We start from the raw sequence: 17,773 nt of genomic DNA, 5'->3' as shown, positions 1-17,773 counted from the left end.
TCCTATGACTCCACCTTCCATGGCTTGGCCCTCGAGCCTCTCACGGCTCCGCCTTCCATGGTGCCGCCCGTCGAACCTCTCCAGGCTCCACCTGCCTATGTCAAGTCTCCCTCAGCTCTACCTTCTGAGTCTTCCATGTCTCCACCCTCAACCCCAGCAACTCCACCTCCTACAATCTTGCCTGCTTCACCACGGTCTCCACCTCCCAGCCTTCCAACCCCTACTCCAGTTGCTCCGCTTCCAGGTCCGCCTATGGCTCCGCCTCCTAAGTCTCCACCTCCTGTGACCAAATCATCTCCCAAGCTTCCTGACCCTGTTCCTACTCTGCGGGCACCTCCTAGGCCTCCTGATACTGTCCCTGCTCTGTGGCCGCCTCCCAGGCCTTCTGACCCAGACCCTGCCCTGTAGCTGCCTCCCAGGCCTCCTGACCCAGTCCCTGCCATGTGGCCGCCTCCCAGGCCTCCTGACCCAGTCCCTGCCCTGTGGCTGCCACCCAGGCCTCCTGACCCTGTCCCTGTCCTGTGGCCACCTCCCAGGCCTCCTGACCCAGTCCCTGCCCTGTGGTCACCTCCCAGGCCTCCTGACCCAGTCCCTGCCCTGTGGTCGCCTCCCAGGCCTCCTGACCCAGTCCCTGCCATGCGGTCACCTCCCAGGCCTCCTGACCCAGTCCCTGCCATATGGTCACTGCTCTGGCCTCCTAATCATCCACAGACTCCTCCCTGGCCAACAGATCATCCACCAATTCCTCCTTGGCCTCATAATCGCCTCCTGGATCCTTCCCTATCATCTATTCCTTCCTGCCCTCTTCATCCATCTTTTGGGTGCCAAGAGTAACCCTTTGGGGGGAGTGAGAGTCTCCCTCTCTCACTCCACACTCCGCTCCCTCTCCCCAGCTATTAATCACCCACACCTGATCCCAATTCATCTCACATTACCTCACCTCTATAAATCCTCACCCTACCACTCCATCCACATCTAGTCTCCACTAGGAAATCTTAGACACACCTGCTCATCTGACTTCCCCAGAGAAGCTACACTTTCACCCATTAATCCCACATCCATGATATTCCCAAGTGTCATCATCGTCCTTCGACTTCCTGGAGTGGCGATCCACCTGTATGCTCCTTGTGGACACAAACTCTGTTATTGCCAAGCTAGGTTCTCTACTCCTCGCATTTCTGTTGACTTACCCATTTCAGTATCTCCAATAAAGCTCCCGCATCTGAGTTCAACCTGTCCTCTGTGTCTGTGTGTGTTGTGACAATGTGTGAGTGTGTGTGTCTGCGCACACATGAGTGGAACTAAATGGTGAGGTGGGTTTGTGTGTCAAGCTCTGGTGTGACTTACAGTGTACGCAGCACAGTCAAATCCTCACATAGGTCTGCTGGTATGCTTCGGATTTTAGTTCCTGTTAAAGTCCTGAACAACAAAAAAACAGAAAATTTATAAATTGTAAAAGCATTTTATATAGTAGCCCACACATTAAAAAGTGATTCTTTATCTTCCTGAGACCCGAGAGTGACTGCTGTGTGCATTTTCCATTTTGATTTGTTACGAGTAGCATAATAAACATGCAAAAAATTTATTAAAAATAATAATAATAATAATTTCTAGAGTAAATAGTTTTTCTAAAAATGTATGCCCTCATATGTGAACATTGGGACTAAGTTTAAAAATTTAAATAATACCAAGCTATAGAAAATCTGTTTTTTTTTTTTAAATCAAATTGTTTATTTTGTTTCCAGGAGTGTTGGTTATTGAAATGTTACAGATATTACAGCTGATTTTCTGTAAAGCTGCTTTGGAACATGTGTATTGGGAAAAGCACAAATAAAAAACTACAAATAAAATTTTTTTGACTTGACTTTTATGTTACAATGTTTTTTCTACCGTGGCAACAAAATCTCAATGTTCTCTCTTTGCACTGTCAAACAAACAAGTGATAGCCAGTGCTGAAGCATTTTACCAATCAGAAATTAGCATATTTGATTCTGATAAAAGTAATGGCCGACATCGTCCAATCACTGCCAACCGTGTTAAATTTTTTTTATATATTATAAATTCTGGATCTGTACTGATTAACATTGTCCCATGTCTGCCAATCATGTTAAGTGGTACAAACATCATCTGCAGCCTGAAACTGAACTTCTGACAGGAAGTTTGGATTGAATGCACTCGGCTTCATAGGAAAGCTATAGGTTGCTCCCTTGCTCCCTATTTAGTGAATTACCAGTGTGCTGTCTGTCTGCACTGGTCTCAGAACAGTTCGAAATGCACCGTATTGTCATCCTTTTGGATTTCAAATGAAAACCTTGTGCTATTGTACACATTAGTGTATAATGTGTTTAACAGCGTGACATTTCACGATAAATCGGTCAAATAAAAAATAAAAAATAAAAAAAAACAAAGAAATGGCATATTGGATGAAACCAGAGACTCAGATCTTTTGACTCAAACAAGTTTCAATGAAAACTTAATTAGGTTTATTACCAGATGTAGTTTTGTTGCCATTTCTCCCAAAGACAAACTTTGATGTGATCGGTGCCATGTTGGTTTGTCACATGACATGGGCTGTCAGTAAAGGTTTAAACTTTCGACGTACAGAGTCTTCTAAACTGAGATCAGTCGGTTTAAATGAAATGAAATTATGAGTTGTGTATAGCGAAGCCAAAATACAACATCCACACGTGTACGTGGGGGTCGCACAAGGTTAAATATGAACTTCCATGAATGAACTTCCATGACATTTCAAGTCATTTGGGATTTCTGGAAACCAATTTTTAAATATCACTTTGATTCAGACCAGTTCTCTAATGAATCATTAAGACTTATTTGTGAACCATTTCAACCAATTAACATGCTAAAAAAGGATTCACTCACAAATCACTATGGCTTGCGAGCAAGTTTTGCTCTACACAAGAAAATTTGGTCTTCATCATGAGCTCTCCATTACTTTCCAAGATTGTGTTAACTTCTATGAATTTTCCAGGCCTGGAAAACACAATTTTAAAATACCCTGATATTTAAAGGTTTTGGATGACCATAAGAACCCTGTATTTTGTAATTTATTGTCAATTCAGGTACTGTGCCATCCATGTGTTGTTTCCAAGGGTCAAGGTTTAGCTGGTTAGTATAGTCCAGTTAGCCCCTGCTGGTAGATGTTGTAACTACAATTTTTTGCTGCCATAAAAAGGGCCTGTCTACATTGACAGCTTTTCAAAAGTAACCTTGTATTCTGAAGAAGTAATTTTTTTTCTCAAGCAACATATATATACATTACTGTGCAAAAGTCTTAGGCACATAAGATGTTTCACAAAAACATTTGTCTTAAAATGGTTATTTATATCTGCTACTTTAGTGTGTCAATAGGAAATATAAATGTTAGACTCACAAAAATTCTTTTTGCAAACAGAATAGAATAGAATAGAAGAACAGGGAGCCCTGCAACAGATGGCATTGCCCCACAGAGCCCCCCACTGAACATCAGGTCAGTCTGGGATTACATGAAGAGACAGAAGCAATTGAGACAGCCTAAATAGATAAAAGAACTGTGGCGAATTCTCCAAGAAGCTTGGAACATCCTATCTGCCAACAACCAAGAAAAACTGTGTCCAGGTGTAAGTAGGAGAACTGGTGCTGTTCTGAAGGCAAAAGTGTTCACAGCAAATATTGATTTAGCTCTTTTTCTGTTTACTGGACTTTATATGATGTTAATTGATTAATGAAAACTATTTGTCATTTTTTTTTTTTAAGAAATCCTCACTTTGAAAGTTTTTCAAAGTGCCTAAAACATTTGCACAGTACTGTATATGCAAATATTTCATTATATTATAGTAGATGTTTTTCCAGTGACCACTTTTTTGTAGGGCTCTTAAAAGTGGTGAAATTTACTTTTCCTTGTCTGCTGCCTTTGATGTCACAGCTCAGGACAAAGGCTAGTGATGGGCTTGGGGCTGTGCGCGTTACTTTCCTGCGGCTCCAGAGTCATTAATCACATGACATTTACGGCTTAGAGTGCCCAAAGATGGCAGCAATCAGGTTGCATACTTTGCATACAATAGCTTTCTCCAGGTATTTTAGACCTCTTTGGTTGTTTCATAATAGGAAGTGTCATATAAATGGTTTGCTGTTGATTTTTATTTGACACTTTGTGTGTATTTATGTTGTTGTTAAAAATGAACTCACAGGCTTTCCAGATTTCCTGTTCCAGTCAGGCTAGGGAAATCCTGCATCATACTGGCACCACGCAGCATTCTGAAATATGCACCAAATAAAAGATGAATAAATAGAGACAAAAGTAGAAGCAGGTAAATGGCGAATAAAATGCATATGCTCAGGTAAATAACAGGTGTCCTATAACTCAATTGAGAGCAATTGGCACGTTAAGGTCAGTGTCATTAGATCAGTTGTGGAGCATTAGTAACGGTTCTGCTTACAGAGAGTGCAGGTCTGACAGGTTTTGGAAAGCACTAATTCCCACAAAGGAGAGCGGGTTGTCAAAGAGATGGCTGTAGACGGATACAAAAGATCAGATGCTTATGGTCAATGAAAAATCATAACGTGTTTTTGAATAACTTGTGCATTTGTTCATTGATGTTTGAGTCAGCATGTGCTTACATTGTGCGCAGCAGTAAATTCCTATGGAAAGCTCCCTCAGGGATGGATGCAATGTTGTTGCTATGAAATCCACTGGCAAACAAGGAGGAATCATTAGAAAATCATTAATCCAACAATTAAGAAGCTCTGTGAGGCGAGTAATCAGAAAAACATCTCCCTCAGTATTCATAGCTGCTACTGATCACAGCTCACTTTATTACTATTATATTTGCACAAGAACCTTTCCATGTTGTACAACATTTTTACACAAGGAATTTTTCTAAATGTTATGCTCACTATATAGTATTTTTATTTTCTTGTCACACTACTTTTTGTATTTTTGTATTGAACTCTGTTGTAACTATTGTTTATCCAATCTAATCCAATCCTATCCTAACCTATCCTATTATAAAGCAGTTCTACTTCTCAACACTAGATGGCACCTTGGTACACAACTGAGTTTTTAATGCACTGCAACTCAAAGCAAAGCTTTTTTCCTCCCAGTCTATGGATTACAATGCACATTGGTAAGGGAGTGGACAGATGCCTGTTTGGGGCCCTTGAGTTTAAACTGTATAATGAGATGATTCTAGTCTTACTTTCTTTTAGATCGATTTTCTAATGCTGGGAGAGGCACCTGTAAATCACATCAATTTGTAATTAAATTTTTTCTGAGTTAAAGGGATAGTTCACCAAAAATGAAAATTATCTCATCATTTACTCACCCTCATGCCATCCCAGATGTGTATGACTTTCTTTCTTTAGCAGAATACAAACAAAACTTTTAGAAAAATATCTCAGCTCTGTAGGTCCATACAATGCAAGTGAATGGTGGCCAGCATTTTAAAGCTCTAAAAAGCACAGATAGTCAGCATTAAAGTAATCCATATGACTCCAGTAGTTAAATTAATGTCTTGTAAAGTGATCTGATTGCTTTGGGTGAGAAACAGATCGATATTTAAGTACTTTTCACTATAATCGTTTTCTTCTGGTTGCTCTCCAATGCGCGTTCATGAGAGGACCAAGTTCACGCAGCCTCTCGCGTGATGTAAGCGCGTTGACATGTTCAAATTAAAGCAAAACCAATGAAGCTTGTGAACAGTGTTCTCTTGTAAATAGGAGTGGTGGTGGTGTAGTGGGCTAAAGCACATAACTTGTAATCAGAAGGTTGCTGGTTCAATCCCCACAGCCATCACCATTGTGTCCTTGAGCAAGGTTACTCCAGGGGGATTGTCCCTGTAATAAGTGCACTGTAAGTCACTTTGGATGAAAGTGTCTGCCAAATGCATAAATGTGAATAAAACAAGCTGCACTTCCAGTTGTATTGTGTCAGTTCTTGCGTGAACATGCCAATGTGCTTACGTCATGTGAGAGGCTGTATGAACTTGGTCCTCCCATGAAAGAGCATTGGAGAGTGACCAGAAGTAAACAATTCTAGTGAAAAGGACTTAAATATTGAATATGAAAATACTGAAGACATGGAGTCTGGATTAATTTAATACTTGCCTGTCTGTGCTTTTTGGAGCTTTAAAGTGCTGGTCACCATTCATTTGCATTGTATGGACCTACAGAGGTGGAATATTCTTCTAAAATCTCTTTTTGTGTTCAGCAGAAGAAAGTCATACACATCTGTGATGGCATGAGGGTGAGTAATGATAACCTTTTTGGGTAAACTATGCCTGTTCAGAAATTCCATCTTTTTTTACTAAGATGTAACAATGCCAACTTGCCCTAATGCTATCATTAACTTACCCCAAAATAAATGACTCGAAGAACTATTGTAATGACTGGAAAAAAGTGTGAGTATATGCATTTGTAGACACTCACAGTTCTTTCAGCTTGGGCAGAGTCTGAATGGCCTCAGGGAAGGTCTTCAGATTGTTGAAGTTTAGATCCCTAAAAGGAGACAGGCAGGTGAAAGTTATTCATATTAGGATAAAACCTCTGTTGTGAGCTCTGTTCCGAGGCTAACATTCTGTCTGCTGTCTCCTTTTGTGTTCCAGGGAAGAAAGTAATTCATACAGGTTGGGAACAACATTAGGGTGAGTAATATAATTATACATAATATAATGTAATATAATTTTTATTTATGGCTGAACTGTCTCTTTGAAGTAAATTTTGGCCAAAACAAAAAGACAATCATAATGAAAAGGAAAACAATTCTAAAAGAAAGAGAAAAGAAAATCTGTTCAGATAAAACCATTTTGCTGTCCATTGAGCCCAGACAGGACAGCTGGTCTGCTGATTTCTTCAGTGTTATTATTTGTCTCGGCTGCCACACGATACAACTTCCTCTCTACCCCCCGATGCCCTTGTCCCGTGTCCCACTCTCCTTCCTGCAGGCACAGGACATTGGTGTGTCCTCATCCTGCCATAATTATGGCCAGAGTAAGTAAATAAAGCAGAGTCAGCGATGGCTATCTGCCTTCCCCTTCCCCTTGCCTCTTCCTCCCTGATGCGGTGGATGCTTGCTAAACGAACTGTGGTAAGTGGAGAGAAAGAACGGAGGCAATAAGGTTAAGCTGAGAGTCCTAAAAAGACTCTTTGTCCTTTATTGTTATACTGTAAATCCTGATTAACTGAGTTCAAGCGAATCACTAATGACTCATTGAGTTTCCTGACTTAATAAAGGTTGATCTTTACTCACATCACAATACTCAAAACACATGAGGCCCTATTTTAAGAGCGCTAGCGCTGAGCCATAAGTCATAAGCGCAAAGTCAATAGGCATGGCAAAGACATTTTGGTATTTTCATGCAAGCATGCGCTAAGTCTAGGCGCAAGTGGGTTTGCCAAAATTGTGCGTGCAAATCACTAACAGGCTGGGTCATGCGCAATTTAATTTGGAGATTCTTCTCCGGTTATTGCAGCATCTGTGTTCTATAATATAGTCCATTCCATGTCAAGCAACGGTGAAATAAACAAAGACAGCACATTCATAAAAAGTTGGTAGTGTAAATGGACTGTATGCAATGAATTAGAAGAACAGAAATGTGGACTTACATTATTTTGTGCATTAACTGTGTCCGTGTTGAATGTGACACAATCCTTTTATACGCATGGAAAATGTGGTTCAGGATATGGATGTAGGCTCCATTAAATTACAGAGAATTTAAGTATTATTATTCATTTTCATCTACTGACACACAAATCATGGCTAATATTAACAGTGATTGTAACGGCATGCATGTCACTTCTACCGATCGATTTTGATTTTGAAAAATGTAATTTATTTATTGAAACATGAAAAAAAAAAATATATATATTTTGACATTCAAATTACACTTCAAACAAAATGAAAATATAATAAAATATAAAGTAGTCAAAACAATCATCCCAAATCCAAACATTTTACCCTCTCCAAGCTGTTCCACTGGCCCCTTTTGCAGTGACTTAAAAATCACTCTTCGACAACAGGTGGAAAAATACCAATACAAATTAGTTCATAAAAACAATTGTAAATATAAACATAATAATAATAATAATTGAAAAACGAACCATGAACTACAGATAGTTTAACACAAATCTCATACATTGTTGTTTCATAAAAGGGCTACAACAGTGATCACAGGCAAGGCAAGTTTATTTATATAACACATTTCAGGCATAATGGCAATTCAAAGTGTTTTATATTAAAATTATATAGAAAATAAAAGATAAAATACATTTTAAAACCATTAATGGGCATAATTTAATGTTCCACTATATTTTAAGAGTTTGGACATGAACTTTATTACCACCTGCTGGTGTAATCTCCAAACTGCAAATGCAGGAACTGAATTTGGACTTTGCGCTGAAAACAGATGTGGTACTGAAACGTCTTAGCGTAGTGACCTATTTCTCAGGAAAATAGCAAACTGCACTTTGTGCTACTTCATTACCATACAATTAACCCGCAGATAGCGCAAACACTCCCACCCACGCCCACTTGCGCTTTGCGATGGCACGAAAATTGCGCTTAGAATTAGCGCTCTCATGAAAATTGGATAAGACATAGCGCACAGTCTTGGTGCACTTACGAGCCCATGGTGTATCAGTGCTAGGGTTGCGTGGTTTACCGGTACTAACGAAGTACCACGATACCAAAAAATTAAAACGGTACAATATCATCTTGTTGCTAATTTCGGTACCATATTACAGTATGCTGTCATTAGCAAAATTATATGAGATGTGACAAATTTGAGATGAAATAAATGACAATTTGAAAATAAAAAACCTCTGGATATGGCCACGTGTGATCATTAAACAGCAGAAGGATGTAATTTAATTAAATAATATACAGTCACATGCACAGCATGCTACAGAATGAACAAGAGGTGCCACTCTGCTCTGTCATATGATTCCCACACACACACACAGATGCGCGCACGCACACACGGGCGCACGCCTGCACACACACTCACACAAACGCAACAAACACTGCTGGTGCTTAATTTTCATGCAGTGTGTTTACAGTATAAATGGCTGTTAACACTTAAATGAACTCCTCCGGTGCAGCTTGTAGATTTCAGCTCAAGAGTCGCGATGGGATTAAACCTGCAACCTTTGTCGCTGCCCATGTGGGTACCACCAAATTGTTTCAGATCTAGTGTGTTCTCTGTTTTGTTACATACCAACAACTTAAATAACTGTCAGCTAAAGCTTCCTCACTGAACGCTCCCACTGTTCTCTGTAATCCTGAGACTTGCAGAGGAAGGCGCTAGAACAGGCGATAAGTATCACACTAAACACTGCACAAACAGAATAACAACTTTATTTGAGCCCACACATAATTTATTTAAAGTGGAGAAGTTTCCATGTTCTGTAGTAATTCATTATTAAATGGGTATAAAAATTAGCAAACGGTTTGGTTAAACAAATGCAGCCTTGATGCTCTTCTACAAAGTAAAATCAGCAGGAGGTAAATGTACCATTACATGCAGCTACATTCCCTTTAATGGCAGGAAGTGTGATTTTAAATGCATGTGAAGGGGAACTCACAATGTCTCCAGGTTGTCCAGTCCATTAAAGCAGTTCTTTCCAATCTCCTGGATCCGATTGTTGTGTAGATGCCTAAACGACACAGACAATTAAGAATTTAGAAGCAACAATCACATGTGACCACTTCTAAATGATGTTTTTGTGTGCATCTGTTGATTCTTTATCATTATCTTCAGTCATTATCAAAAGCATTTCACACAAATGAAATTGTTACAGCCTCCACAACGTTTTTCCCCCCACATATAGAATTTTCAACACAAAATTTTGGTTAACTAATCAGAGGTGTGCAAATCAAAGATAAAATATAGTAAGAGCTTAGAGAGTTCTGTGTGATAAAATGACTTTATGCGCCTTAAACAGTGCCCTGGAAAAATAATCATAAGATTATATAGAGGACAAAACCTGACAGGTAAAAGAATTAAAAAACTTCTCACGTGATCTATGCAGCATTAATCTGAGCAATTTATCACTTTTTTGATGACAAGGGATGTCTATTTTTCTCTACTTTTCCAGCTATTAAAGAGATGCACTTCTCAGCAGAACACCAACGCAAACATTTTCTGTCTCTGAACGGATAATTCATCAGCCATTCTGCTGAACACTTCACAGTGCAGGTCTGTGTGTTTGTTCAGCCTACTTAACGGATTAATTGGCCTCCACTCCTAAAACAAATATTTTCCAGCAACTGGAATGTAATTGGTAAATCAGACCCACAGAGAAGCCTCCAGAAGAAACACAGAGAGAGAAGGTTTTTTCACTTTGCAAAACACAAGGGTACATTTTGCTTTCTCCTTTTTTCTCTCTCCAAAATCCCCTATCCATCCCACTGTTTACCTGTGTGTGTACTTCATCATGTGCAAGTTTATTTGAATTGGTGTTTTACGAGCAGCCTAAGACCACAGTTAGTGCACTGCACTGATGGATTTAACTGAAGTGTGGTGAAAGGCAACAGGGCAAGGTAAATTCATCAGTGGTAGAAACTTTCAACTGTCTAAAGTCAACTAACAGTACTGAACATGGTTGTAAAACTGGTCTGATTGAGGCACTCACAGTACAACCAGGCTGGAGAGATTGGCAAAGGCGTTGTCTGGGATTTGTGTGATCCGGTTGAGGGCCAGCGTCAGGGCCTGCAGGTTGCTCTGGTGCTGAAGGGGGCCGACAGGAACCTCAGTCAGGCTGTTGTCATCCAGCCAAAGATGCCTGAGCTGCTGCAGACCCTCAAAACTGTCCTCAGGCACTGACGTGATGTGGTTAGCATCCAATCGCCTGACAGAAAGAGACAGAGAGGAAGAGATTTACTAAAAATGTACATGCACTGAATGCCGCTATGTTGTAGATATAGTGTACTGTAAATGTGTGAGAGAATTAGCTGAAAACACACAACAATTTTTCTTATCAGTGCAGGCACCCCAACAAATACGCCACTGGGAGAGAATGCATAGTGGGAGTGTCTACTGTCAAATAGGTGCTAAAACATCAGTTAGCACTTAGCAGTCTCTGAGCACTGCACTGTTAAAGCAACACAAGCCTTTTCCATGATCTCACTGCACTGGCTTTCCTTCTTATACAGCCCAGGTGGGAGCCCTGGACCCCCTCATGGGCCCCTTCAGTGGATTTAAAGAGGGAGGGGGGGCCACACCCTGCAGGCTCCCTGAGGGCTTGTAATCGAGGCAAACAGTGCTGTGTCAAATACTGTAGATGCTTAAAATATCTGACTCAGTACCTATATATTTATTAACAAGTCAGTGTTTGTGTGATAGAGCGCAACAGTGTTGTCTTGGTTCTGGAAGTATTTTCCCCATTCATTTCATCCACAGGCTTTTCATAAAATCTTTCAAAAAAGAGTTTTAAGAAATAAACCAAACCAACCAGCCCCGAGGTGAATCACACCATTACAAACTTTGTAAAGCAAGAAAGCATGCACAAATTAGAAAAAAAAAACAAAGGTGCAACAGTAGCTGTGTTTCTATCCAACTATTTTTATGAGCATTTTGAAAATGGAAATGCTTGATATGCGAATAAACTAAAAATTAGCATAAAATTTAATGCGCTAGGAGGAGGTGGATTTTCTAGAGTTTTAAATGCACATTAAAGTGATGGAAACAGCTTATTCACATGAATGATGAAGTGGCATGACCATTTGTAAAGCACAATGGCAATGCGTTTGTCGAATGGTATAGATGTGCAACAGCTTGACATGACTGGCTCAACGAAAGCCCTGACCATGGCACACAATTCTTCAAACGTAGCCCTGGTTAGTCGAAAGTGCTTCACCCACAGATAGCAGTTTAAGTGGGTCCTCACAATCCACCAGAACTGTTTTGAGCGCGAGCTCTCCAAAGTATATGGAGGTTGTCAGTGAATGGGTATAGCCAATTGAGTCATCATTATGTGAGCTATTGCACTTATTCTGCGACGTCTCCTGGCAGCATTTAATAACATAATGTACAATTGCTTTATTACAGCAAATACAACACTCCACGAAACAAAGAGGTCATTCAGCTGCTCCATGACAAAAAGGCTTGCTCCCTCAAGATTTATAGTTCAAGGAAACACGTGATGTTTCGCATTTTCTTTAGTCGAATTTTCAGAAATGCGCATAAAAAATACGAAACATTTTGATGGAAACCCAGCTACTGCGTACTTACTGTCTTTAATAAGGGCACAAACTACAAACCCAAGAAGCGTTGCGATTGACGTAATCAAAATAAAAACGATAGAATAATATAAAACTATTGATTTAAAGTCGTATAGAAGTATAGTAACAAAATATTTACATTTTATTGTAAAATATTCAAATATTTTTGAATATTATATGCAAATATACAAGTGGTCTGAGAGAAGGGAGACTGACACAATTAAGTCATTTACAGTGCGTCATGGGAGTGGCTGATCGCTTCAGAGCTTGTTTGGTGGGCTTTGTTGGCAGTGATTCTCTGATTGGTGGATTTTTCTATGCAGGATTATGGGTAGTGTAGTTTTTCATTAGGAATTCCACTATTAAACACGATTTTTAAACAATGATGTTGACAAAACTCAGACTGGTGGCTTCAGCAGTGGCATATACCATCGATTAACAACCTTAGTGCTCATGGTAGGTCTGTCTTTAAAGGTTTATAATTTATTGTTGAAAATCAATTCATCTATGGAAAAAATGAATGGGATTTTTTGCTTCTGGAACCAGACTGTTGCGCTCTATAGAGATAAATCATGTTATGCCAAAAGGGGTTATTTTCTGTGAAAATGTGTTAAATTTTGGTCTTTTCCTCGTACAAACCTACTGTATGGCTTTAGAAGACTTGGAATATAGCACGTGTCATGTGGACTACTTTTATGGTACTTGTATGGTAGTTCTCTATCTGTCACTCACTCGAAGTTGTGTCGATGTAGTGACACTAGGGGTCAGTCTTGGGAGCCCCGAACACCTCTGCTTTTTGAAAAAGGCCAATGGGAATTGGCGAGTGAAATTTGCATGCCACTCCCCTGGACATACGGGTATAAAAGGAGCTGGTATGCAACCTCTCATTCAGATTTTCTCTTCGGAGCCGAGCGGTTGCATTCAGTGCACTGAATTCAATTCAAACTCAGTTCTCTTTACCGTTCACCTAAAACTGCTGGATTTACGGCGCATTTCAGTGGCTTCTCCCCCTCTGCACCTGTGGAGTGCAGAGAACGCCCCCTGGGCACTTCGGCAGAGCAAAAGAGTATATTCTAAAAGAGTATATTTTCTTTCTAAAAGAGCGGCACACATGGAAACATCTTTTTAAAGATGCCACTCTGACGCGGACACCTCGGCTGGGCTCCCTCCTTCGGGTGTGGTCGCCCAGTCTCAGGCCGATGCGGAGATGATGGACATGCTTTCCCGGGCAGCCGCGAGGATCGGGCTAGAGTGGAACCCTCCGCTCTCCCCTGAACCCTCGCGGCTCAATGATTGGTTCCTGGGCCCAGAGCGCCGCTCACAGCCGCGCCGCGCCCCTGTCCCTTTCTTCTCGGAAGTGCATGAGGAGCTGACAAGATCATAGGGGGCACCTTTTACTGCCCGATCCCAATCTTTCAGCTCCCCTGCTCTCACTACCCTCGATGGTGGGGCGGCCAAGGGGTATTCGGTGATCCCCAAGGTGGATAAGGCGCCACCAGGCCTGTAGGTTTACGTCGTCCCTGACGGCTAAGGCCTACGGTGCCGCTGGACAAGCCGCCTCCACCCTGCACGCCATGGCTCTCCTGCAAGTTCACCAAGCCAAGGTGCTAAAAGAGCTGCACAAGGGTAGTTCTGACCCGGGATTGATGCAGGAACTGCGCTCGGTGACCAACCTCGCTCTCCGGGCGATGAAGGTCATGGCGCGGTCTCTCGGGCAGGCGATGTCCACCCTGGTGGTCAAGGAGCACCACCTTTGGCTCAATTTGGTCGAGATGAGAGACGCCGACAAGGCACGATTCCTTGACGTCCCCATCTCCCAGGTTGGCCTATTGGGCGACACCGTCGAGGACTTTGCCCAGCAGTTCTCGGCGGTGAAGCAGCAGACGGAGGCCATTTAACACATCCTACCCCATCTGCTCATCACCAAGGGCATTCTCCTGTAGCAACAGCACCGGCTCCGCCGCAGCCCACCCCCGCGGCCCGGCCCCAGCGTGGAGCCCACCGCAGGAAGCAGAAGCCACCCATCCCACGGCTGGCCGCCAAGAACCCTAGGAAGGCTTAGAAGCGCCCCTGAGACGGGCGACCCAGAGACGAGGAGATCTGCTTCTACGGAGCTGGTAGACAGACAACTCCATCCCCCGGTGGTGGGCCGGGAGGAGAATCTTTTGATTCATTTTTCGCCGCATGCCCAAGAGGCTGCGATACCCAAAACTTCAACAAAAGAGTGGTTTCCTTGTTCTCTGGGTCACATGTCAGGTGCGCAAGGCCGTCGTCACGACCGCCGTACCGTCCCATTTCGGCAGGTTTGGCGTTCCAGCGGCGGTCCCCCGCCCCAGCGCGCCCAGCTGTGGCACAAACACGCCCACACCGGGCTGGCTCCGACGGACTGCGGGGATGATGTTCCTCCTCGACCAATCTTATGGTGGGTATCAGGAGCCAGGTAAGTGCTTCGATGTCCCTGGACTCAGCACGGCCAAGGGGTTCGAGCCCCCGCGATGTGGCGCCTCAGGCTCTGCCCCACCACGGGGCCCCACCCGCCGGTACGTCCGACGTGATTATCCCCTTGGTCCCCCTCGCCCGGAGTTTGGACACGTGGCTTGCGCTTTCCAACCCGTCGCGATGGCTGACCCGGACCATCCGACTCGGCTATGCGATTCAGTTCGCCAGGTGCCCGCCCAGGTTCAGCGGCGTCCGCTTCACCTTGGTGAAGGGCAAGAGCGCCACTACCTTGCGTGCAAAGATCTCAACTCTTCTGCGCAAGGGCGCGATAGAGCCTGTCCCTCCAGCCGAGATGAAGAAAGGGTTTTACAGCCCTTACTTCATCATACCGAAGAAAGGCGATGGGTTGAGGCCAATCTTGGACCTGCGAGTTTTGAACCGGGCCTTGCACAGACTCCCGTTCAAGATGCTGAGGCAAAAACGCATTTTAGCAAGCGTCCAGCATCAAGATTGGTTCGCGGCGGTAGACCTGAAGGACACGTAGTTCCACATCTCGGTTTTACCTCGACACAGACCCTTCCTGCGGTTTGCTTTCGAGGGCCGGGCGCACAAGTACAAGGTCCTCCCCTTTGGCCTGTCCTTGTCCCCTCGCGTCTTCACGAAGGTCGCAGAGGCAGCCCTTGCGTTCAGACAGAAGACAGCGGTTCCACTGTAATTTTTCAGAGGCTCTTGGGGCATATGGCATCCTCTGCGGTTGATGCATATGAGACATATGAGATGATGCATATGAGACAGCTTCAGCACTGTCTTCAGACTCGAGTCCCGAGATGGGCATGGCGCCGCGGGACACATCGCGTGGTTGTCACGCCGATCTGTCGTAGCCTCTTCAGCCCTTGGAACGACCTAGCATTTCTACGGGCAGGGATTCCCCTAGAGCAGGTCTCCAGGCGCGTCGTGGTTATGACAGCCACCTCCAAGATGCAACGGGCACACAGCCGCCGGCTCCTGGACTGGCCCGCGGCTGCGTTGGCACATCAACTGCCTCGAGTTGTTGGCAGTACTGCTCACCCTGCGGAGGTTCCGGCCGTTGATCCAGGGCAAGCACGCGTTGGTCCGGACGGACAACATGGAGACGGTAGCGTACATCAATTGTCAAGGCGGTCTACGCTCCCGTTGCATGTCACAACTCGCCCACCATCTCCATCTCTGGAGTCAGCAGCGCCTCAACTTGCTACGAGCCACTCACATCCTGGGTGACCTCAACACCACAGTGGACGCGCTGTCACGACATGTTATGCTCAGGGGAGAGTGGAGACTCCACCCCCAGGTGGTCCAGCTGATTTGGAGTCAATTCGGTCGAGCACAGGTAGACCTTTTTGCTTCCCAGGAATCCTCCCACTACCCGCTTTGGTATGCCCTGACCGAGGCACCCCTCGGTACAGACGTGCTGGCACACAGCTGGCCCCCTGGACTACGCAAATATGCGTTTCTCCCAGTGAGCCTACTTGCACAGACCCTGTGCAAGGTCAGGGATGACGAGGAGCAGGTCGTCCTAGTAGCACCCTACTGGCCCACCCAGACATGGATCTCGGACCTCACGCTTCTCGTGACAGCCCCCCCCCCCCGGCGAATTCCCCTGAGGAAGGATCTTCTTTCTCAGGGACGGGGTACCATCTGGCGCCCGCGACCAGACCTCTGGAATCTCCATGTCTGGCACTTGGACGGGACGCAGAAGACCTAAGTGGCTTACCACCTGCAGTGATCACTCAGGCTAGGGCTCCCTCTACGAGGCGCCTGTATGCTTTGAAGTGGCATCTGTTCACTAAGTGGTGTTCTTCCTGACGCGAAGACACCCAGAGATGCGCAGTCGGATCGATGCTTTTCTTCCTGCAGGAGAGGCTGGAGGGGCGGCTGTCCCCCTCCACCTTGAAGGTGTATGTAGCCGCTATAGTGGCACACCACGACACAGTGGACGGTAAGTCCTTAGGGAAGCACGACCTGATCATCAGGTTCCTGAGAAGCACTAGGAGGTTGAATCCCTCCAGACCACATCTCATCCCCTCATGGGACCTCTCTGTAGTCCTTCAGGGTCTACGGGGAGCCCCCATCGAGCTCCTGGAGTCAGCTGAGCTTAAGGCAATCTCTTTGAAGACTGCCCTCCTGACTGCGCTCACTTCCATCAAGAGGGTAGGGGACCTGCAGGTGTTCTCTGTCAGCGAAACGTGCCTGGAGTTCGGTCCGGGCTACTCTCACGTGATCCTGAGACCCCGACCGGGCTATGTGCCCAAGGTTCCCACGACCCCGTTTAGGGATCAGGTGGTGAACCTGCAAGTGCTGCCCCAGGAGGAGGCAGACCCAGCTTTGGCGTTGCTGTGTCCGGTGCGAGTTTTACACATCTATTTGGATCGCATGTTTTAGAAGCTCCGAGCAGCTCTTTGTCTGCTTTGTTGGACAGCGGAAAGGAAGCGCTGTCTCCAAACAGAGGATCGCCCACTGGGTCACTGACGCCATCGTGATGGCATATCACGCTCAGGATGTGCCGCCCCCCATGGTGCTACGAGCCACACCTTTGCGAGGTTCTATAATCTACGGGTTGAGCCGGTTTCGTCCCGTGTGTTGTCAGGTAGGAACAGGTAAGTTCCGGGACAGCTGGCCGGGTGTACCGCTTGCGTATAGTGCGCCTTTCCCCTCCCATGATGTGAAGACGTGCGCCTTTGACTCCCAGTCGTGTTCACAAGTTGTGGTCCCTGGATGACTTTCCTCTTTAGCCCTGTGGCAGACGAGTTTGTGAAGAAACTCGCTGCCGGCCCAGTACATGTGCTAACTAAGCCCTGTACTGGGGTAGGTGCTCCACATGCGCTGGTTCCTCATAGGTGACCCCATGTGATATATCTTCCGCTAAATCGTGTCTTCCTTGGTCACCATGCTTGTAGAAACTCCTCCCCCCTCGGGTAGGACCTACCATGCGACTTCTCCACATGACATACTTCTGACAAGACTCGGTAAGACCATGTGACGTATTTCCACTCCAAATACCCCCCCTTCTCTGGACGGGGTGTGGTCTCCGCGGTGTCTTCCCCTTGGGAGTGACCCCCCGACGTAGACATTTATGGCCCCCAG

At 44.7% G+C, this 17,773-nt stretch overlaps 1 protein-coding gene across 2 annotated transcripts in view; it reads right to left on the bottom strand.

Moving 5' to 3' along the window:
* The window catches only part of LOC127454415 (leucine-rich repeat-containing G-protein coupled receptor 4-like), a 121,820-nt gene that overhangs the window by 19,128 nt on the left and 84,919 nt on the right, over positions 1 to 17,773 (bottom strand). For both annotated transcript variants that reach the window (XM_051721612.1, XM_051721605.1), the window contains exons 6-12: positions 10,627 to 10,842; positions 9,577 to 9,648; positions 6,424 to 6,492; positions 4,618 to 4,689; positions 4,437 to 4,508; positions 4,186 to 4,254; positions 1,348 to 1,419 (exon numbers count right to left, since the gene is read on the bottom strand). In XM_051721612.1, the coding sequence (XP_051577572.1) occupies positions 1,348 to 1,419; positions 4,186 to 4,254; positions 4,437 to 4,508; positions 4,618 to 4,689; positions 6,424 to 6,492; positions 9,577 to 9,648; positions 10,627 to 10,842 (642 nt within the window). The remainder of the gene's footprint in view (positions 1 to 1,347; positions 1,420 to 4,185; positions 4,255 to 4,436; positions 4,509 to 4,617; positions 4,690 to 6,423; positions 6,493 to 9,576; positions 9,649 to 10,626; positions 10,843 to 17,773) is intronic.

The sequence above is a fragment of the Myxocyprinus asiaticus genome, chromosome 2, assembly GCF_019703515.2.
Source record: "Myxocyprinus asiaticus isolate MX2 ecotype Aquarium Trade chromosome 2, UBuf_Myxa_2, whole genome shotgun sequence".
In the NCBI taxonomy this organism is placed as follows: Eukaryota; Metazoa; Chordata; class Actinopteri; order Cypriniformes; family Catostomidae; genus Myxocyprinus; species Myxocyprinus asiaticus.
The sequence above is the reverse complement of the archived record's forward strand: the minus strand, read 5'-3'. Positions and strand labels throughout refer to the sequence as shown.